The 22,829-nt window shown below is 42.8% G+C and overlaps 1 protein-coding gene across 1 annotated transcript in view; it reads left to right on the top strand.

Moving 5' to 3' along the window:
• The window catches only part of cog6 (component of oligomeric golgi complex 6), a 119,118-nt gene that overhangs the window by 88,272 nt on the left and 8,017 nt on the right, over positions 1-22,829 (top strand). Inside the window, exons 16-17 of the mRNA NM_001173877.1 lie at positions 13,928-13,981; positions 14,701-14,780. Of these exons, the coding sequence (NP_001167348.1) occupies positions 13,928-13,981; positions 14,701-14,780 (134 nt within the window). The remainder of the gene's footprint in view (positions 1-13,927; positions 13,982-14,700; positions 14,781-22,829) is intronic.

The raw sequence follows: 22,829 nt of genomic DNA, 5'->3' as shown, positions 1-22,829 counted from the left end.
CAGTAGTGTAGCAACAGTAGTGTAGCAGCAGTAGTGTAGCAGCAGTAATGTAGAAACAGTAGTGTAGCAGCAGTAGTGTAGCAGCAGTAGTGTAGCAGCAGTAGTGTAGCAGCAGTAGTATACAGATGAAGTCGGAAGTTTAAATACACTTAGGTTGGTGTCATTAAAACTTCTTTTTCAAACACTCCACAAATTTCTTGTTAACAAACTATAGTTTTGGCAAGTCGGTTAGGACATCTACTTTGTGCATGACACAAGTCATTTTTCCAACAATTGTTTACAGACAGGTTATTTCACTTATAATTCACTGTATCACAATTCCAGTGGGTCAGAAGTTTACATACACTAAGTTGACTGTGCCTTTAAACAGCTTGGAAAGTGTCCAAAAATGATGTCATGGCTTTAGAAGCTTCTGATAGGCTAATTGACATCATTTGAGTCAATTGGAGGTGTACCTGTGGATGTATTTCAAGGCCTACCTTCAAACTCTCACTGCCTCTTTGCTTGACATCATGGGAAAATCAAAAGAAATCAGCCAAGACCTCAGAAAAAAATTGTAGACCTCCACAAGTCTGGTTCATCCTTGGAAGCAATTTCCAAACGCCTGAAGGTACCACGTTCATCTGTACAAACAATAGTATGCAAGTATAAACACCATGGGACCACGCAGCCGTCATACCTCTTATTTTAAGAATGTGAAATGTCAAAATAATAGTAGAGAATGATTTATTTCAGCTTTTATTTCTTTCGTCACATTCCTAGTGGGTCAGAAGTTTACATACACTCAATTAGTATTTGGTAGCATTGCCTTTAAATTGTTTAACTTGGTTCAAACATTTTGGGTTGCCTTCCACAAGCTTCCCACAATAACTTGGGTGAACGTTGGCCCATTCCTCCTGACAGAGCTGGTGTAACTAAGTCAGGTTTGTAGGCCTCCTTGCTCGCACGCGCTTTTTCAGTTCTACCCACAAATGTTCTATAGGATTGAGGTCAGGGCTTTGTGATGGCCACTCCAATACCTTGACTTTGTTGTCCTTAGGCCATTTTGCCACAACTTTGGAAGTTTGCTTGGGGTCATTGATCATTTGGAAAACGCATCTGCGACCAAGCTTTAACTTCCTGACTGATGCCTTGATATTTTGCTTCAATATATCCACATATTTTTCCCTTCCTCATGATGCTTCACGGTTGGGATGGTGTTCTTCGGCTTGCAAGCCTCCCCCTTTTTCCTCCAAACATAACGACGGTCATTATGGCCAAACAGTTCTATTTTTGTTACATCAGACCAGAGGACATTTCTCCAAAAAGTACGATCTTTGTCCCCATGTGCAGTTGCAAACCGTAGTCTGGCTTTTTTTATGGCGGTTTTGGAGTAGTGGCCTCTTCTTTGCTGAGCGGCCTTTCAGGTCGTGTCGATATAGAACTTGTTTTACTGTGGATAAAGATACTTTTGTACCTGTTTCCTCCAGCATCTTCACAAGGTCCTTTGCTGTTGTTCTGGGATTGATTTGCACTTTTTGCACCAAAGTACGTTCATCTCTAGCAGACAGAACTCCTTCCTGAGTGGTGTGACGGCTGCGTGGTCCCATGGTGTTTATACTTGCGTACTATTGTTTGAACAGATGAACGTGGTCCCTTCAGGCATTTGGAAATTGCTCCCAAAGATGAACCAGACTTGTGGAAGTCTACAATTTATTTCTGAGGTCTTGGCTGATTTCTTTTGATTTCCCCATGATGTCAAGCAAAGAGGCACTGAGTTTGAAGGTAGGCCTTGAAATACATCCACAGGTACACCTCCAATTGACTCAAATGATGTCAATTAGCCTATCAGAAACGTCTAAAGCCATGACATCATTTTCTGAAACTTTCCAAGCTGTTTAAAGGCACAGTCAAATTAGTGTATGTAAACTTCTGACCCACTGGAATTGTGATAAAGTGAATTATAAGTGAAATAATCTGTCTCTAAACAATTGTTGGAAAAATGACTTCTGTCATGCTCAAAGTAGATGTCCTAACCGCCAAAACTCTAGATTGTTAACAATTCATTTGTGGAGTGGTTGAAAAACGAGTTTTAATGACTCCAACCTAAGTGTATGTAAACTTCCGAGTACATCTGTTTATAGCAGTAATATAGCAGCAGTAATGTAGCAGCGGTAATGTAGCAGCGGTAATGTAGCAGCAGTAGTATAGCAGCAGTAGTATAGCAGCAGCAGCAGTAATATATAACAGTAATATATAACAGTGATATAGCAGCAGTAGTATAGCAGCAGTGATATATAACAGTAGTATAGCAGCAGCAGCAGTAATATATAACAGTGATATATAGCAGTGATATAGCAGCAGTAATGTAGCAGCAGTGATATATAACAGTAGTATAGCAGCAGCAGCAGTAATATATAACAGTGATATATAGCAGTGATATATAACAGTGATATATAGCAGTGATATATAACAGTGATATATAACAGTGATATATAACAGTGCTATAGCAGCAGTAGTATAGCAGCAGTAGTATAGCAGCAGTAATGTAGCAGCAGTAATGTAGCAGCAGTAGTGTAGCAGCGGTAGTATAGCAGCGGTAGTGTAGCAGCGGTAGTGTAGCAGCGGTGGTGTAGCAGCGGTGGTGTAGCAGCGGTGGTATAGCAGCGGTGGTATAGCAGCAGCAGTAGTATAGCAGCAGCGGTAGTATAGCAGCAGCGGTAGTATAGCAGCAGCGGTGGTATAACAGCAGTAATATAGCAGCAGTAATATAGCAGCAGTAGTATAGCAGCAGTAGTATAGCAGCGGTAATGTAGCAGCGGTAGTGTAGCAGCGGTAGTGTAGCAGCGGTAGTGTAGCAGCGGTAGTGTAGCAGCAGCAGTGGTATAGCAGCAGCAGTGGTATAGCAGCAGCAGTGGTATAGCAGCAGCAGTGGTATAGCAGCAGCAGTGGTATAGCAGCAGCAGTGGTATAGCAGCAGCAGTGGTATAGCAGCAGCAGTGGTATAGCAGCAGCAGTATAGCAGCAGTAATGTAGCAGCAGTAATATACTGCTCAAAAAAAATAAAGGGAACACTTAAACAACACAATGTAACTCCAAGTCAATCACACTTCTGTGAAATCAAACTGTCCACTTAGGAAGCAACACTGATTGACAATACATTTCACATGCTGTTGTGCAAATGGAATAGACAACAGGTGGAAATTATAGGCAATTAGCAAGACACCCCCAATAAAGGAGTGGTTCTGCAGGTGGGGACCACAGACCACTTCTCAGTTCCTATGCTTCCTGGCTGATGTTTTGGTCACTTTTGAATGCTGGCGGTGCTTTCACTCTAGTGGTAGCATGAGACGGAGTCTACAACCCACACAAGTGGCTCAGGTAGTGCAGCTCATCCAGGATGGCACATCAATGTGAGCTGTGGCAAGAAGGTTTGCTGTGTCTGTCAGCGTAGTGTCCAGAGCATGGAGGCGCTACCAGGAGACAGGCCAGTACATCAGGAGACGTGGAGGAGGCCGTAGGAGGGCAACAACCCAGCAGCAGAACCGCTACCTCCACCTTTGTGCAAGGAGGAGCAGGAGGAGCACTGCCAGAGCCCTGCAAAATGACCTCCAGCAGGCCACAAATGTGCATGTGTCTGCTCAAACGGTCAGAAACAGACTCCATGAGGGTGGTATGAGGGCCCGACGTCCACAGGTGGGGGTTGTGCTTACAGCCCAACACTGTGCAGGACGTTTGGCATTTGCCAGAGAACACCAAGATTGGCAAATTCGCCACTGGCGCCCTGTGCTCTTCACAGATATGACAGACGTGACAGTCTGGAGACGCCGTGGAGAACGTTCTGCTGCCTGCAACATCCTCCAGCATGACCGGTTTGGCGGTGGGTCAGTCATGGTGTGGGGTGGCATTTCTTTGGGGGGCCGCACAACCCTCCATGTGCTCGCCAGAGGTAGCCTGACTGCCATTAGGTACCGAGATGAGATCCTCAGACCCCTTGTGAGACCATATGCTGGTGCGGTTGGCCCTGGGTTCCTCCTAATGCAAGACAATGCTAGACCTCATGTGGCTGGAGTGTGTCAGCAGTTCCTGCAAGAGGAAGGCATTGATGCTATGGACTGGCCCCCCCGTTCCCCAGACCTGGATCCAATTGAGCACATCTGGGACATCATGTCTTGCTCCATCCACCAACGCCACGTTGCACCACAGACTGTCCAGGAGTTGGCGGATGCTTTAGTCCAGGTCTGGGAGGAGATCCCTCAGGAGACCATCCTCCACCTCATCAGGAGCATGCCCAGGCGTTGTAGGGAGGTCATACAGGCACGTGGAGGCCACACACACTACTGAGTCTCATTTTGACTTGTTTTAAGGACATTACATCAAAGTTGGATCAGCCTGTAATGTGGTTTTCCACTTTAATTTTGAGTGTGACTCCAAATCCAGACCTCCATGGGTTGATAAATTGGATTTCCATTGATTATTTTTGTGTGATTTTGTTGTCAGCACATTCAACTATGTAAAGAAAAAAGTATTTAATAAGATTATTTAATTCATTCAGATCTAGGATGTGTTATTTTAGTGTTCCCTTTATTTTTTTGAGCAGTGTATATAACAGTAGTATAGCAGCAGTAGTATAGCAGCAGTAGTATAGCAGCAGTAGTATAGCAGCAGTAGTATAGCAGCAGTAATATATAACAGTAATGTAGCAGCGGTAATGTAGCAGCGGTAATGTAGCAGCGGTAGTATAGCAGTAATATATAGCAGCGGTAGTAGTGTAGCAGCGGTAGTAGTGTAGCAGCGTTAGTAGTGTAGCAGCGTTAGTAGTGTAGCAGCGGTAGTAGTGTAGCAGCGGTAGTGTAGCAGCGGTAGTGTAGCAGCAGTAGTGTAGCAGCAGTAGTGTAGCAGCAGTAGTGTAGCAGCAGTAGTGTAGCAGCAGTAATATATAACAGTGGTATAGCAGCGGTAATGTAGCAGCGGTAATGTAGCAGCGGTAGTATAGCAGTAATATATAGCAGCGGTAGTAGTGTAGCAGCGGTAGTAGTGTAGCAGCGGTAGTAGTGTGCGGTAGTAGTGTGCGGTAGTAGTGTAGCAGCGGTAGTAGTGTAGCAGCGGTAGTAGTGTAGCAGCGGTAGTGTAGCAGCAGTAGTGTAGCAGCAGTAGTGTAGCAGCAGTAGTGTAGCAGCAGTAGTGTAGCAGCAGTAGTGTAGCAGCAGTAGTGTAGCAGCAGTAATATATAACAGTGGTATAGCAGCAGTGATTATAGCAGCAGTGATTATAGCAGCAGTAATGTATAGCAGTAATGTATAGCAGCAGTAATGTATAGCAGCAGTAATGTAGCAGCAGTAATGTAGCAGCAGTAATGTAGCAGCAGTAGTATAGCAGCAGTAATGTAGCAGCAGTAGTATAGCAGCAGTAATGTATAGCAGCAGTAATGTATAGCAGCAGTAATGTATAGCAGCAGTAGTATAGCAGCAGTAATGTAGCAGCAGTAATTTATAGCAGCAGTAATGTAGCAGCAGTAATGTATAGCAGCAGTAATATATAGCAGCAGTAATGTATAGCAGCAGTAATGTATAGCAGCAGTAATATATAGCAGCAGTAATGTAGCAGCAGTAGTATATAGCAGCAGTAATGTAGCAGCAGTAATATATAGCAGCAGTAATGTAGCAGCAGTAATGTAGCAGCAGTAATGTAGCAGCAGTAATGTAGCAGCAGTAATATATAGCAGCAGTAATATATAGCAGCAGTAATATATAGCAGCAGTAATGTAGCAGCAGTAATGTAGCAGCAGTAATGTAGCAGCAGTAATATATAGCAGCAGTAATGTAGCAGCAGTAATGTAGCAGCAGTAATGTAGCAGCAGTAATGTAGCAGCAGTAATGTAGCAGCAGTAATATATAGCAGCAGTAATGTAGCAGCAGTAATGTAGCAGTAATGTAGCAGCAGTAATGTAGCAGCAGTAATGTAGCAGCAGTAATATATAGCAGCAGTAATATATAGCAGCAGTAATGTAGCAGCAGTAATATATAGCAGCAGTAATGTAGCAGCAGTAATGTAGCAGCAGTAATATATAGCAGCAGTAATATATAGCAGCAGTAATATATAGCAGCAGTAATGTAGCAGCAGTAATATATAGCAGCAGTAATATATAGCAGCAGTAATGTAGCAGCAGTAATGTAGCAGCAGTAATATATAGCAGCAGTAATATATAGCAGCAGTAATGTAGCAGCAGTAATGTAGCAGTAATGTAGCAGCAGTAATGTAGCAGCAGTAATGTATAGCAGCAGTAATGTATAGCAGCAGTAATGTATAGCAGCAGTAATGTAGCAGCAGTAATGTAGCAGCAGTAATATATAGCAGCAGTAATATATAGCAGCAGTAATGTAGCAGCAGTAATATATAGCAGCAGTAATATATAGCAGCAGTAATATATAGCAGCAGTAATGTAGCAGCAGTAATATATAGCAGCAGTAGTATAGCAGCAGTAATATATAGCAGCAGTAATATATAGCAGCAGTAATGTAGCAGCAGTAATGTAGCAGCAGTAATATATAGCAGCAGTAATATATAGCAGCAGTAATGTAGCAGCAGTAATATATAGCAGCAGTAGTATAGCAGCAATAGTATAGCAGCAGTAATGTAGCAGCAGTAATATATAGCAGCAGTAGTATAGCAGCAATAGTATAGCAGCAGTAATGTAGCAGCAGTAATATATAGCAGCAGTAGTATAGCAGCAATAGTATAGCAGCAGTAATGTAGCAGCAGTAATGTAGCAGCAGTAATATATAGCAGCAGTAATGTAGCAGCAGTAATATATAGCAGCAGTAATATATAGCAGCAGTAATGTAGCAGCAGTAATATATAGCAGCAGTAATATATAGCAGCAGTAATATATAGCAGCAGTAATGTAGCAGCAGTAATATATAGCAGCAGTAGTATAGCAGCAATAGTATAGCAGCAGTAATGTAGCAGCAGTAATATATAGCAGCAGTAGTATAGCAGCAATAGTATAGCAGCAGTAATGTAGCAGCAGTAATATATAGCAGCAGTAATATATAGCAGCAGTAGTATAGCAGCAATAGTATAGCAGCAGTAATGTAGCAGCAGTAATGTAGCAGCAGTAATGTAGCAGCAGTAATGTAGCAGCAGTAATATATAGCAGCAGTAATGTAGCAGCAGTAATGTAGCAGTAATGTAGCAGCAGTAATGTAGCAGCAGTAATGTAGCAGCAGTAATATATAGCAGCAGTAATATATAGCAGCAGTAATGTAGCAGCAGTAATATATAGCAGCAGTAATGTAGCAGCAGTAATGTAGCAGCAGTAATATATAGCAGCAGTAATATATAGCAGCAGTAATATATAGCAGCAGTAATGTAGCAGCAGTAATATATAGCAGCAGTAATATATAGCAGCAGTAATGTAGCAGCAGTAATGTAGCAGCAGTAATATATAGCAGCAGTAATATATAGCAGCAGTAATGTAGCAGCAGTAATGTAGCAGCAGTAATGTAGCAGCAGTAATGTAGCAGCAGTAATGTATAGCAGCAGTAATGTATAGCAGCAGTAATGTATAGCAGCAGTAATGTAGCAGCAGTAATGTAGCAGCAGTAATATATAGCAGCAGTAATATATAGCAGCAGTAATGTAGCAGCAGTAATATATAGCAGCAGTAATATATAGCAGCAGTAATATATAGCAGCAGTAATGTAGCAGCAGTAATATATAGCAGCAGTAGTATAGCAGCAGTAATATATAGCAGCAGTAATATATAGCAGCAGTAATGTAGCAGCAGTAATGTAGCAGCAGTAATATATAGCAGCAGTAATATATAGCAGCAGTAATGTAGCAGCAGTAATATATAGCAGCAGTAGTATAGCAGCAATAGTATAGCAGCAGTAATGTAGCAGCAGTAATATATAGCAGCAGTAGTATAGCAGCAGTAATATAGCAGCAGTAGTATAGCAGCAGTAATGTAGCAGCAGTAATGTATAGCAGCAATAGTATAGCAGCAGTAATGTAGCAGCAGTAATGTAGCAGCAGTAATATATAGCAGCAGTAATGTAGCAGCAGTAATATATAGCAGCAGTAATATATAGCAGCAGTAATGTAGCAGCAGTAATATATAGCAGCAGTAATATATAGCAGCAGTAATATATAGCAGCAGTAATGTAGCAGCAGTAATATATAGCAGCAGTAGTATAGCAGCAATAGTATAGCAGCAGTAATGTAGCAGCAGTAATATATAGCAGCAGTAGTATAGCAGCAATAGTATAGCAGCAGTAATGTAGCAGCAGTATATATAGCAGCAGTAATATGTAGCAGCAGTAGTATAGCAGCAATAGTATAGCAGCAGTAATGTAGCAGCAGTAATGTAGCAGCAGTAATGTAGCACTTTTAACCTTCTCTTTATTCTTGTTTCTTTTCGTTTCACCATTGTTTACATGATAACTCAGGAACAGCCATTGTCATGGTTACCACATGGTTAGACTCTCATTAATAAAGTCATCATTCGTCCATCCTTCCGAGCACCAATGTTCTCTTCCGCTCCAGCAACTGTCACAACCGACTGGTTATGAAGAAAAAAATACGGAATTAAAATACGTTAGTTCATCTTGATTGGCCCAGATTAGTTAATTCATTATTGATGTCCAAATTAATTAACACATGTTCAAATTAATTCAGTGCAAATTGCATCAATTAGACAAAAGTTATTGACAAAATACAAGAGGGACAGCAAGTAAAGAGGATCTGGGGACCTATGCCAAGTCTTTTCAGTCCCCTGAGGGGGAAAAGGTGTTGTCGTGCCCTCTTCACGACTGTCTTTGTGTTTGGACCATTATAGTTTGTTGGTGATGTGGACACCAAGGAACTTGAAACTCTCGACCCGCTCCACTTACAGCCCTGTCGATGTGAATGGGGGCCTGATCGGCACGCCTTCTCCTGTAGTCCATAATCATCTCCTTTTGTCTTGCACACATTGAGGGAGAGGTTGTTGTCGTCTCTGACCTCCTCCCTATAGGCTGTCTCATCGTTGTCGGTGATCAGGCCTACAACTGTTGTGTTGTCAGCAAACTAAATGATGGTGTTGGAGTCGTGTTTGGCCACGCAGTCGTGGGAGTACAGGAGGGGACCTAGCACACGCCCCTGAGGGGCCTCAGTGTTAAGGATCAGCGTGGCGGATGTGTTGCTAACTACCCTTACCACCTGGGGGGCGGCCCGTCAGGATGTCCAGGATCCAGTTGCAGAGGGAGGTGTTTAGTCCCAGGATCCTTAGTAATGAGCTTTGTGGGTACTATAGTGTTGAACACTAAGCTTTACTTAATGAATGTTAGGTGTTCCTTTTGTCCAGGTGGGAAAGGGCAGTGGGGAGTGCGATTGAGATTGCAGTAATATAGCTGCAGTATTATAGAGCTGTAATATATAACAGTAAAATACCAACAGTAAAATACCAACAGTAATATAGCAACAGTAATATATACCAGTAATATAGCAACAGTAATATATAACAGTAATATATAACAGTAATATAGCAGCAGTAATATATACCAGTAATATAGCAACAGTAATATATAACAGTAATATATAACAGTAATATAGCAGCAGTAATATATATATATACCAGTAATATAGAGCTGTAGTATATAACAGTAAAATACCAACAGTAATATATAACAGTAAAATACCAACAGTAGTATATAACAGTAAAATACCAACAGTAGTATATAACAGTAGTATATAACAGTAGTATATAACAGTAGTATATAACAGTAGTAATATTTAGCAGCAGTACTATAGCAGCAGTAGCATAGCAACAGTAATATAGCAACGGTAATTAGAGGTCGACCGGTTATGATTTTTCAACACCGATACCGAATATCAGAAGACCAAAAACCGATACCGGTTATTGGAAGACCAAAAAAGGTGATACCGATTAATCGGCCGATTCTTTTTTTTATTTTATTTTTATGTATTTTTATTTTATTTGTAATAATGACAATTACAACAATACTGAATGAACACTTATTTTAACTTAATATAATACATCAATAAAATCTATTTAGCCTGATATAAATAATGAAACATGTTCAATTTGGTTTAAATAATGCAAAAACAAAGTGTTGGAGAAGAAAGTAAAAGTGCAATATGTGCCATGTAAAAAAGCTAACGTTTAAGTTCCTTGCTCAGAACATGAGAACATATGAACGCTGGTGGTTCCTTTGAACATGAGGCTTCAATATTCCCAGGTAAGAAGTTTTAGGTTGTAGTTATTATAGGAATTATAGGACTATTTATCTCTATACCCATTTGTATTTCATATACCTTTGACTATTGGATGTTCTTATAGGCACTTTAGTATTGCCAGTGTAACAGTATAGCTTCCATCCCTCTCCTTGCTCCTACCTGGGCTCGAACCAGGAACACATCGACAACAGCCACCCTCGAAGCATCGTTACACATGTAGAGCAAGGGGAACAACCACTCCCAAGTCTCAGAGCGAGTGACATTTGAAACGCTATTAGCGCGCACCCGCTAACTAGCTAACCATTTCACATGGGTTACACCAGCCTAATCTCGGGGGTTGATAGGCTTGAAGTCATAAACAGCTCAAAGCTTGAAGAATTGCGAAGAGCTGCTGGCAAAACACACGAAGATGCTGTTTGAATGAATGCTTATGAGCCTGCTGCTGCCTACCATCGCTTAGTCAGACTGCTCTATCAAATATCAAATCAAAGACTTAATAACACACAGAAATACGAGCCTTTGGTCATTAATATGGTAGAATCCGGAAACTATCATTTCGAAAACGAAACGTTTATTCTTTCAGTGAAATACGGAACCGTTCTGTATTTTATCTAACGGGTGGCATCCCTAAGTCTAAATATCCCTGTTACATTGCACAACCTTCAATGTTATGTCATAATTATGTACAATTCTGGCAAATTAATTACGGCCTTTGTTAGGAATAAATGGACTTCACACAGTTCGCAATGAGCCAGGCGGCCCCAAACTGCTGTATACAGTGAGGGGAAAAAGTATTTGATCCCCTGCTGATTTTGTACGTTTGCCCACTGACAAAGAAATGATCAGCCTATAATTTTAATGGTAGGTTTATTTGAACAGTGAGAGACAGAATAACAACAGCAAAAATCCAGAAAACCGCATGTCAAAAATGTTATAAATTGATTTGCATTTTAATGAGGGAAATAAGTATTTGACCCCCTCTCAATCAGAAAGATTTCTGGCTCCCAGGTGTCTTCTATACAGGTAACGAGCTGAGATTAGGAGCACACTCTTAAAGGGAGTGCTCCTAATCTCAGTTTGTTACATGTATAAAAGACACCTGTCCACAGAAGCAATCAATCAGATTCCAAACTCTCCACCATGGCCAAGACCAAAGAGCTCTCCAAGGATGTCAGGGACAAGATTGTAGACCTACACAAGGCTGGAATGGGCTACAAGACCATCGCCAAGCAGCTTGGTGAGAAGGTGACAACAGTTGGTGCGATTATTCGCAAATGATCATGAGAATGGTGAGGAATCAGCCCAGAACTACACAGGACGATCTTGTCAATGATCCCAAGGCAGCTGGGACCATAGTCACCAAGAAAACAATTGGTAACCCACTACGCCGTGAAGGACTGAAATCCTGCAGCGCCCGCAAGGTCCCCCTGCTCAAGAAAGCACATATACATGCCCGTCTGAAGTTTGCCAATGAACATCTGAATGATTCAGAGGACAACTGGGTGAAAGTGTTGTGGTCAGATGAGACCAAAATGGAGCTCTTTGGCATCAACTCGTTGTGTTTGGAGGAGGAGGAATGCTGCCTATGACCCCCAAGAACACCATCCCCACCGTCAAACATGGAGGTGGAAACATTATGCTTTGGGGGTGTTTTTCTGCTAAGGGGACAAGACAACTTCACCGCATCAAAGGGACGATGGATGGGGCCATGTACCGTCAAATATTGGGTGAGAACCTCCTTCCCTCAGCCAGGGCATTGAAAATGGGTCGTGGATGGGTATTCCAGCATGACAATAACCCAAAACACACGGCCAAGGCAACAAAGGAGTGGCTCAAGAAGAAGCACATTAAGGTCCTGGAGTGGCCTAGCCAGTCTCCAGACCTTAATCCCATAGAAAATCTGTGGAGGGAGCTGAAGGTTTGAGTTGCCAAACGTCAGCCTCAAAACCTTAATGACTTGGAGAAGATCTGCAAAGAGGAGTGGGACAAAATCCCTCCTGAGATGTGTGCGAACCTGGTGGCCAACTACAAGAAACGTCTGACCTCTGATTGCCAACAAGGGTTTTGCCACAAAGTACTAAGTCATGTTTTGCAGAGGGGTCAAATACTTATTTCCCTCATTAAAATGCAAATCAATTTATAAAATTTTTTACATGCGTTTTTCTGGACTTTTTTGTTATTCTGTCTCTCACTGTTCAAATAAACCTACCATTAAAATTATACACTGATCATTTCTTTGTCAGTGGGCAAACGTACAAAATCAGCAGGGGATCAAATACTTTTTTCCCTCACTGTATAGCCTGACTGCTTGCACGGAACGCAAGAGAAGTGACACAAATTCATGTTAGCAGGCAATATTAACTAAATATGCAGGTTTAAAAATATATACTTGTGTATTGATTTTAAAGAAAGGCATTGATGTTTATGGTACACATTGGTGCAACGACAGTGCTTTTTTCGCAAATGCGCTTGTTAAATCATCACCCGTTTTTCGAAGTAGGCTGTGATTCAATGAGAAATTAACAGGCACCGCATCGATTATATGCAACGCAGGACACGTTAGATAAACTAGTAATATCATCAACCATGTGTAGTTAACTAGTGATTATGTTAAGATTGATTGTTTTTTATGAGATAAGTTTAATGCTAGCTAGCAACTTACCTTGGCTTCTTGCTGCCCTCGCGTAACAGGTAGTCAGTAACAGCAGGGTAACACTGAGAAGAGTAACAGCAGAGTAACATTGAGAAGAGTAACAGCAGGGAAACATAGTAACAGCAGGTTAACACTGAGAAGAGTAACAGCAGGGAAACATAGTAACAGCAGGTTAACACTGAGAAGAGTAACAGCAGGGTAACATTGAGAAGAGTAACAGCAGGGAAACATAGTAACAGCAGGTTAACACTGAGAAGAGTAACAGCAGGGAAACATAGTAACAGCAGGGTAACACTGAGAAGAGTAACAGCAGGGAAACATAGTAACAGCAGGTTAACACTGAGAAGAGTAACAGCAGGGAAACATAGTAACAGCAGGTTAACACTGAGAAGAGTAACAGCAGGGAAACATAGTAACAGCAGGTTAACACTGAGAAGAGTAACAGCAGGGAAACATAGTAACAGCAGGTTAACACTGAGAAGAGTAACAGCAGGTTAACACTGAGAAGAGTAACAGCAGGGTAACATTGAGAAGAGTAACAGCAGGCTAACACTGAGAGATTCAGTGAGTGTTCAGGGAAGTATGTGGGTTGAGTGGGCACGGCATAGCCTTGGTTTCTCAAATGATTTCCTCGCCTGGTTCACCAACTACTTCTCTGATAGAGTTCAATGTGTCAACTGCTCTTAAATACAAGTAAAACTAAATGCATGCTCTTCAACCGATCGCTGCCCGCACCTGCCCGCCCGTCCAGCATCACTACTCTGGACGGCTCCGACTTAGAATATGTAGATAACTACAAATACCTAGGTGTCTGGTTAGACTGTAAACGCTCCTTCCAGACTCATATTAAGCATCTCCAATCCCAATTTGCAATGAGGAAAGAACGCTGTTATTTCCACTTTTATTTTAGTTTTATTTGGAAGCACAGAGTGAGACCATTACACCATCTCTTGTTAGGTCCCCCCCTCCCCTCCCCTCCCCCCTGGTCGTGTTGCTGGGACCCTCTGCTGCTCTCACATTAGCTGCGTGTATTCATTGTGTTTTGCTGTGTTCCAGGGGCCTCTGTCTAACCTCCCCAGTATGGACGGCTCCTCTCTGAAAGCAGCCATGGTGAGTTGGCTACAACTAAACAGTACTATATTCACATGGAGAGGACCAGGGAGGATGAGGAGGATGATGAAGAGGAGGAGGAAGAGGGGGAGGGGATGGGTAGGAGGAAGAGGGAGGAGGAAGAGAGGGAGGATGTGGGATTTGGGAGGGATAGGAGGAAGAGGGTGGAGGAAGAGAGGGAGGATGTGGGATTAGGGAGGGGTAGGAGGAAGAGAGGGAGGAGGTGGGATTAGGGATGGTAGGAGGAAGAGAGGGAGGAGTGGGATTAGGGATGGTAGGAGGAAGAGAGGGAGGAGGTGGGATTAGGGATGGTAGGAGGAAGAGAGGGAGGAGGTGGGATTAGGGATGGTAGGAGGAAGAGAGGGAGGAGGTGGGATTAGGGATGGTAGGAGGAAGAGAGGGAGGAGACGGGATTAGGGAGGGGTAGGAGGAAGAAAGGGAGGAAGAAGAGAGGGAGGAAGAAGAGGGAGGAGGTGGGATTTGGGAGGGAAAGGAGGAAGAGAGGGAGGAAGTGGGATTTGGGAGGGGTAGGAAGAAGAGAGGGAGGAAGTGGGATTTGGGAGGGGTAGGAGGAAGAGGGAGAGTAGGATTCAAACTGGTTCTGTTTTTCTCTCTATCAGGTGTTAATATTGGGTAAAGTGAAATTTAAAGATTCACTCTTCGAGTCTGACAGTTAATGGCTAAACATTGGCATTATTTTCTCTCTTTCTCTTCCTCAGACCCAGTTTGATCGTTACCTGTCTTCCCCTGATACCATGGTGATGCCTCAACTCAACTTTCTCCTCAGTGCTGCCATCAAGTGAGTCCTCCTTCCATAAGATAAGACCAGATCAAATTAGAGATGAGGTCATGAAAAAACATTAAAAGGTCGTCAGTTGAAGTCAGAAGTTTACATACACCTTACGCCAAATACATTTAAACTCAGTTTTTCCACAATTCCTGACATTTAATCCTACTAAAAATTCCCTGTCTTATGTCAGTTAGGATCACCACTTTATTTAAAGAATGTGAAATGTCAGAATAATAGTAGAGAGAATGATTTATTTCAGCTTTTATTTCTTTCATCACATTCCCAGTGGGTCAGAAGTTTTCATGCACTCAATTAGTATTTGATACCATGGCCTTTAAATTGTTTAACTTGGGTCAAACGTTTCGGGTAGCCTTCCACAAGCTTCCCACAATAAGTTGGGTGAATTTTGGCCCCTTTCCTCCTGACAGAGCTGGTGTAACTGAGTCAGGTTTGTAGGCCTCCTTGCTCGCACAAGCTTTTTCAGTTCTGCCCACAAATGTTCTATAGGATTGAGGTCAGGGCTTTGTGATGGCCACTCCAATACCTTGACTTTGTTGTCCTTAGGCCATTTTGCCACAAATTTGGAAGTATGCTTGGGGTCATTGTCCATTTGGAAGACCCATTTGCGACCAAGCTTTAACTTCCTGATTGATGTCTTGAGATGTTGCTTCAATATATCCACATAATTTTACCATCCTCATGGTGCCATCTATTTTGTGATTCACGGTTGGGATGGTGTTCTTCGGCTTGCAAGCCTCCCCATTTTCCTCCAAACATAACGATGGTCATTATGGCCAAACAGTTCTATTTTTGTTTCATCAGACCAGAGGACATTTCTCCAAAAAGTACGATCTTTGTCCCCATGTGCAGATGCAAACCGTAGTTTGGCTTTTTATGGCGGTTTTGGAGCAGTGGCTTCTTCCTTGCTGAGCGGCCATTCAGGTTATGTCGATATAGGACTCGTTTTACTGTGGATAAAGATACTTTTGTACCTGTTTCCTCCAGCATCTTCACAAGGTCCTTTACTGTTGTTCTGGAATTGATTTGCACTTATTGCACCAAAGTACATTCATCTCTAGGAGACAGAACGCATCTCCTTCCTGAGCGGTATGACGGCTGCGTGGTCCCATGGTGTTTATACTTGCGTACTATTGTTTGTACAGATGAACGTGGTACCTTCAGGCGTTTGGAAATTGCTCCCAAGGATGAACCAGACTTGTGGAGGTCTACAATTTTTTTCTGAGGTCTTGGCTGATTTCTTTTGATTTTCCCATGATGTCAAGCAAAGAGGCACTGAGTTTGAAGGTAGGCCTTGAAATACATCCACAGGTTACACCTCCAATTGACTCAAATGATGTCAATTAGCCTATCAGAAGCTTCTAAAGCCATGAAGTCATTTTCTGGAATTTTCCAGGCTGTTTAAAGGCACAGTCAACTTAGTGTATGTAAACTTCTGACCCACTGGAATTGTGATAAAGTGAATTATAAGTGAAATAATCTGTCTGTAAACAATTGTTTAAAAATGACTTGTGTCATGCACAAAGTAGATGTCCTAACCGACTTGACAAAACTATAGTTTGTTAACAAGAAATTTGTCGAATGGTTGAAAAATGAGTTTTAATGACTCCAACCTAAGTGTATATAAACTTCTGACTTCAACTGTATATGAGCCCTGTTATTTGAATAAATGTTGATCTTTGGTTTCCAAGGCTGGTGGCCAGAATGTCTAAACTTGCTATGACTATCCCTGTGTTTTAGTTCTATCTACTGCAATGCTCTCCATGAGTTTCAGTAGCACTAACATAGGAAAAGAGACCAGTCCAGCTCGCGTTAAGAGTGGAGAGGCCAGTACAGCTAGCACTAAGTGTGGAGAGCCCAGTACAGGTAGCATTAGGAGTGGAGAGGCCAGTACAGGTAGATTTTAAGAGTGGAGAGCCCAGTACAGGTAGATTTTAAGAGTGGAGAGGCCAGTACAGCTAGCACTAAGAGTGGAGAGGCCAGTACAGCTCGCGTTAAGAGTGGAGAGGCCAGTACAGCTAGCACTAAGTGTGGAGAGGCCAGTACAGCTAGCACTAAGTGTGGAGAGCCCAGTACAGGTAGCATTAAGAGTGGAGAGGCCAGTACAGGTAGCATTAAGAGTGGAGAGCCCAGTACAGGTAGAATTAAGAGTGGAGAGCCCAGTACAGGTAGCATTAAGAGTGGAGAGGCCAGTACAGGTAGCATTAGGAGTGAAGAGGCCAGTACAGCTAGCATTAGGAGTGAAGAGGCCAGTACAGCTAGCACTAAGAGTGGAGAGGCCAGTACAGCTAGCGTTAAGAGTAGAGAGGCCAGTACAGCTAGCACTAAGAGTGGAGAGCCCAGTACAGGTAGCATTAGGAGTGGAGAGCCCAGTACAGGTAGCATTAAGAGTGGAGAGCCCAGTACAGGTAGAATTAAGAGTGAAGAGGCCAGTACAGCTAGCATTAAGAGTGGAGAGGCCAGTACAGGTAGCGTTAGGAGTGGAGAGGCCAGTACAGCTAGCATTAAGAGTGGAGAGGCCAGTACAGCTAGCGTTAAGAGTGGAGAGGCCAGTACAGCTAGCGTTAAGAGTGGAGAGGCCAGTACAGCTAGCATTAAGAGTGGAGACGCCAGTACAGGTAGCATTAAGAGTGGAGAGGCCAGTACAGCTAGCACTAAGAGTGGAGAGGCCAGTACAGCTAGCATTAAGAGTGGAGAGGCCAGTACAGGTAGCATTAAGAGTAGAGAGGCCAGTACAGCTAGCACTAAGAGTGGAGAGGCCAGTACAGCTAGCACTAAGAGTGGAGAGGCCAGTACAGCTAGCATTAAGAGTGGAGAGGCCAGTACAGCTAGCATTAAGAGTGGAGAGGCCAGTACAGGTAGCATTAAGAGTAGAGAGGCCAGTACAGCTAGCACTAAGAGTGGAGAGGCCAGTACAGGTAGCATTAGGAGTGGAAAGGCCAGTACAGGTAGCATTAAGAGTGGAGAGGCCAGTACAGGTAGCATTAGGAGTGGAAAGGCCAGTACAGCTAGCATTAAGAGTGGAGTGGCCAGTACAGCTAGCATTAAGAGTGGAGAGGCCAGTACAGCTAGCATTAAGAGTGGAGAGGCCCTACACATGTTTGTGTTATTGTTGTTGTATAAGGAGCTCATGCTTTTAGTTGTATATGGGTCTGCTATTGGAGTGTGTGGCTGCTTTGGGTGAGTGTGTGTTTGTGTGCTGTGAGTCATGTTACTGGGAAATGCAGGCAGAAGGCTTGAGGAGCAGCAGCGCTCGTGTACCTCACCCAGGTTTATAATGTTCTCTATTCATGGAAACAGACACACACACTCTCTAGTACTGATGGATTGGCAGGACACCAATAATTACCTTCTGGTCCATTTCTCTCTCTCTCTCTCTCTCTCTCTCTCTCTCTCTCTCTCGCTCTCGCTCTCGCTCTCGCTCTCTCTCTGACCCCCACCCAACCCCTTCTCCTTACCCACACAAACAACTTACTACCACCCTAACAACATGTGATGTTCTCCCCCAGCATGACACTTGAGAAGACAACATGAAAACACTGAGGGGTAGTTACATATACAGGATCAGCACAACTCTGATTCAGTTGTTGAATGGTTTTACACACAGACACACACACACACCTGTCTCACTATACAGTTCATTCAGAAAGTATTCAGACCCCTTGAATTTTTCCACATTTTATAACGTTACAGCCTTATTCTACATTTCTTACATGTCCCTCATCAATCTACACACACAATACCCCATGACGACAAAGCAAAAACAGATTTTTAGACATTTTTGCTAATTTATTACAAATAAAAAAACTGAAATATCACATTTACATAAGTACTCAGACCCTTTACTCAGTACTTTGTTGAAGCACCTTTGGCAGTGATAACAGCCTCGAGTCTTCTTGGGTATGACGCTACAAGCTTGGCACACCTGTATTGGGGGAGTTTCTCCCATTCGTCTCTGCAGATCCTCTCAAGCTCTGTCAGGTTGGATGGGGAGCGTCGCTGCACAGCTATTTTCAGGTCTCTCCAGAGATGTTCGATCGGGTTCAAGTCCAGGCTCCGGTTGGGCCACTCAAGGACATTCAGAGACTTGTCCTGAAGCCACTCCTGCATTGTCTTGGCTGTGTGCTGAAGGTCGTTGTCCTGTTAGAAGGTGAACCTTTGCCCCAGTCTGAGGTCCTGAGCGCTCTGGAGCAGGTTTTCATCAAGGATCTCTCTGTATTTTGCTCCGTTCATCTTTCCCTCGATCCTGACTAGTCTCCCAGTCCCTGCTGCTGAAAAACATCCCCACAGCATGATGCTGCCACCGCCATGCTTCAACGTGGGGATGGTGCCAGGTTTCCTCCAGACGTGACGCTTTGCATTCAGTCTAAATAGTTACATTTTCGTTACATCAGAGCAGTGAATCTTGTTTCTCATAGCCTGATAGTCCTTTGGGTGCCTTTTAGCAAACTCTAAGCGGGCTGTCATGTGCTTTTTACTGACGAATGGCTACCGTCTGGCCACTCTATCTTGAAGGCCTGATTGGTGGAGTGCTGCAGAGATGGTTGTCCTTCTGGAAGGTTCTCCCATCGCCACAGAGGAACTCTGTCATAGTGACCATGGAGTTCTTGGTCACCTCCCTAACCAAGGCCCTTCTCCCCCGATTGCTCAGTTTTGCCGGATGGCCAGCTCTAGGTTAAAGTCCTAAACTTCTTCCATTTCAGAATGATGGAGGCCACTGTGTTCTTGGGGACCTTCAATGCTGTATAAAGCTCCACGGACAATTCCTTCGACCTCATGGCCTGGTTTTTGCTCTGACATGCACTGTCAACTGTGGGACCTTATATAGACAGGTGTGTGCCTTTCCAAATCATGTCCAATCAATTGAATTTACCACAGGTGGACTCCAATCAAGTTGGAGAAACATCTCAAGGATGATCAGTGGTAACAGGATGCACCTGAGCTCAATTTCGAGTCTCATAACAAAGTGTCTGAATAATTGTTTTTTTTAATTTTAAGACATTTGCAAACATTTTCTAAAAACTTGTTTTTGCTTTGTCGTTATGGGGTATTGTGTGTATTTGAATCAATGTTAGAATAAGGCTGTAACGTAACAAAATGTGGAAAAAGTCAAGGGGTCTGAATACTTTGTATACACAGAGAGAGCACAACAGCGAGAGCGATAAAGAGGGGGAGAGGGAGAGAGAGGGGGAGAGAGAGAGGGAGGGGGAGAGAGGGAGGGGGAGAGAGAGAGGGGAGAGAGAGAGAGGGGGAGAGAGAGAGGGGGAGAGAGAGGGAGAGAGAGGAGTTGGGCTTCAGAAGGCTGATGAACAGGACTTGATGATGATATTAGAGAGGGTTGGACTCTAGGAACTGAAATGCCCATTCAAACTGAAACCCTCCAAAATAATTGTATATTATAATACAAAGAATTCCTCAATTATATTTAATTTATCCATCAGTGCCCTTCAAAATAATAAGAATAATGTGCATGACGTATCTACCCTTTGATTCACCTCTCAGCTCAGCCTCTACAACCATTCAATAGTGTGTGTGTGTGTGTGTGTGTATATACACACGTTGTACCAGAAGTCCTCACAAGAATAGTAAACTAAGATGCAGAGAAGTGAGGACATTTTGCCCGGTCCTTACTTGTAAAAATGTTATTTTAGGCTTAGAGGTTGGGTTCAGGGTTAGGTTTAGGGGTTAGGGTAAGGTTTAGGGGTTAGGGTTCGAGGAAAAAAAATGATTTTGAATGGGAATCAATTGTTGGTCCCCAAAAAGTCCTCACAAGTACACTGTATTCGGTAAGTATTCAAACCCTTTCACTTTTTCTACATTTTGTTACGTTACAGCCTTATTCAAAAATGCATTAAATTAAAAAATAAATCAATCTACACACAATACACAAAATGACAAAGAGAAAACAGTTTTTTTAAATAATAAACATTTTTAAAAGAACAAAAATACTTTATTTACATCAGTATTCAGACCCTTTGATATCAGACTCGAAATTGAGCTCCGGTGCATCCCGTTTCCCTTGATCATCCTTGAGATGTTTCTACAACTTGATTGGAGTCCACCTGTTGTAAATTCAATTGATTGGACATGATTTGGAAAGGCACACACCTGCCTATATAAGGTCTCACAGTTGACAGTGCATGTCAGAGCAAAAACCAAGCCATGAGGTCGAAGGAATTTTCCGTAGAGCTCCGAGACAGGATTGTGTTGAGGCACAGATCTGGGGAAAGGAACCAAAACATTTCTGTAGCATTGAAGGTCCCCAATAACACAGTGGCCTCCATCATTCTTAAATGGGAGCTCTCCACCAATCAGGCCTTCAAGATAGAGCGGCCAGATGGAAGCCATTCTTCAGTAATAGGCACATGACAGCCCGCTTGGAGTTTGCCAAAAGGCACCCAAATGTCCTTGAGTGGCCCAACCGGAGCCTGGACTTGAACCCGATCGAACATCTCTGTAGAGACCTGAAAATAGCTGTGCAGCGACGCTCCCCATCCAACCTGACAGAGCTTGAGAGGATCTGCAGAGAAGAATGGGAGAAACTCCCCAAATACAGGTGTGCCAAGCTTGTAGCGTCATAACCAAGAAGACTCGAGGCTGTTATCGCTGCCAAAGGTGCTTCAACAAAGTACTGAGTAAACGGTCTTTATACTAATGTAAATGTGATGTTTCATTTTTTTTGCAAAAATGTCTAAAAACCTGTTTTTACTTTGTCATTATGGGGTATTGTGTAAAGATTGATGAAAAACATTGTAATCCATTTTAGAATAAGGCTGTAATGTAACAAAATGTGGAAAAAGTCAAGGGGTCTGAATACTTTCTGAGTGAACTGTATATACAATACCAGTCAAAAGTTTGGACACCTACTCATTCAAGGGTTTGTCTTTATTTTGACTATTTTCTACATTGTAGAATAATAGTGAAGACATCAAAACTTTGAAATAACACATGGAATCATGTAGTAACCAAAAAAGTGTTGAACAAATCCAAATATATTTTATATTTGAGATCCTTCAAAGTAGCCACCCTTTGCCTTGATGACAGCTTTGCACACTCTTGGAATTCTCTCAACCAGCTTCATCTGGAATGATTTTCCAACAGTCTTGAAGGAGTCCCCACATATGCTGAGCACGTGTTGGCTGCTTTTCCTTCACTCTGCGGTCCAACTCATCCCAAAAACATCTCAATTGGGTTGAGGTCAGGTGACTGTGGAGGCCAGGTCATCTGATGCAGCACTCCATCACTCTCCTTCTTGGTCAAATAGCCATTACACAGCCTGGAGGTGTGTTGGGTCATTGTCCTGTTGAAAAACAAATGATAGTCCTACTAAGGTCAAACCAGATGAGATAGGGTATCGTTGCAGAATGCTGTGGTAGCCATGCTGGTTAAGTGTGCCTTGAATTCTGTGTCACCAGCAAAGCACCATCACACCACCTCCTCCATGCTTCACGGTGGGAACCACACCTGTGGAGATAATCTGTTCACCTACTCTGCATCTCAAAAAGACATGACGGTTGGAACCGAAAATCTCAAATTTGGACTCACTGACCAAAGTACAGATTTCCACAGGTTTAAATGTCCATTTCTCATCTTTCTTGGCCCAAGCAAGTCTCTTCTTATTATTGGTGTCCTTTTAGAAGTGGTTTCTTTGCAGCAATTCGACCATGAAGGCCTGATTCACGCAGTCTCCTCTGAACAGTTGATGTTGAGATGTCTGTTACTTGAACCCTGTGAAGCATTTATTTGGGCTGCAATTTCTGAGGCTGGAAACTCTAATGAACTTATCCTCTGCAGCAGAGGTAACTCTGGGTCTTCCTTTCCTGTGGCGGTCCTCATGAGACCCAGTTCCATCATAGCGCTTGATGGTTTTTGCGACTGCACTTGAAGAAATGTTCCGTATTGACTGACCTTCATGTCTTAAAGTAATGATGGACTGTCGTTTCTCTTTGCTTATTTGAGCTGTTCTTGACATTATATAGACTTGGTCCTTTACCAAATAGGGTTATCTTCTGTATACAACTCCTACCTTTTCACAACACA

The sequence above is a fragment of the Salmo salar genome, chromosome ssa20 (genome assembly GCF_905237065.1).
Source record: "Salmo salar chromosome ssa20, Ssal_v3.1, whole genome shotgun sequence".
Taxonomy (NCBI): domain Eukaryota; kingdom Metazoa; phylum Chordata; class Actinopteri; order Salmoniformes; family Salmonidae; genus Salmo; species Salmo salar.
Note: the sequence above shows the minus strand (reverse complement) of the source record. Positions and strands in the feature narration are given on the sequence as shown.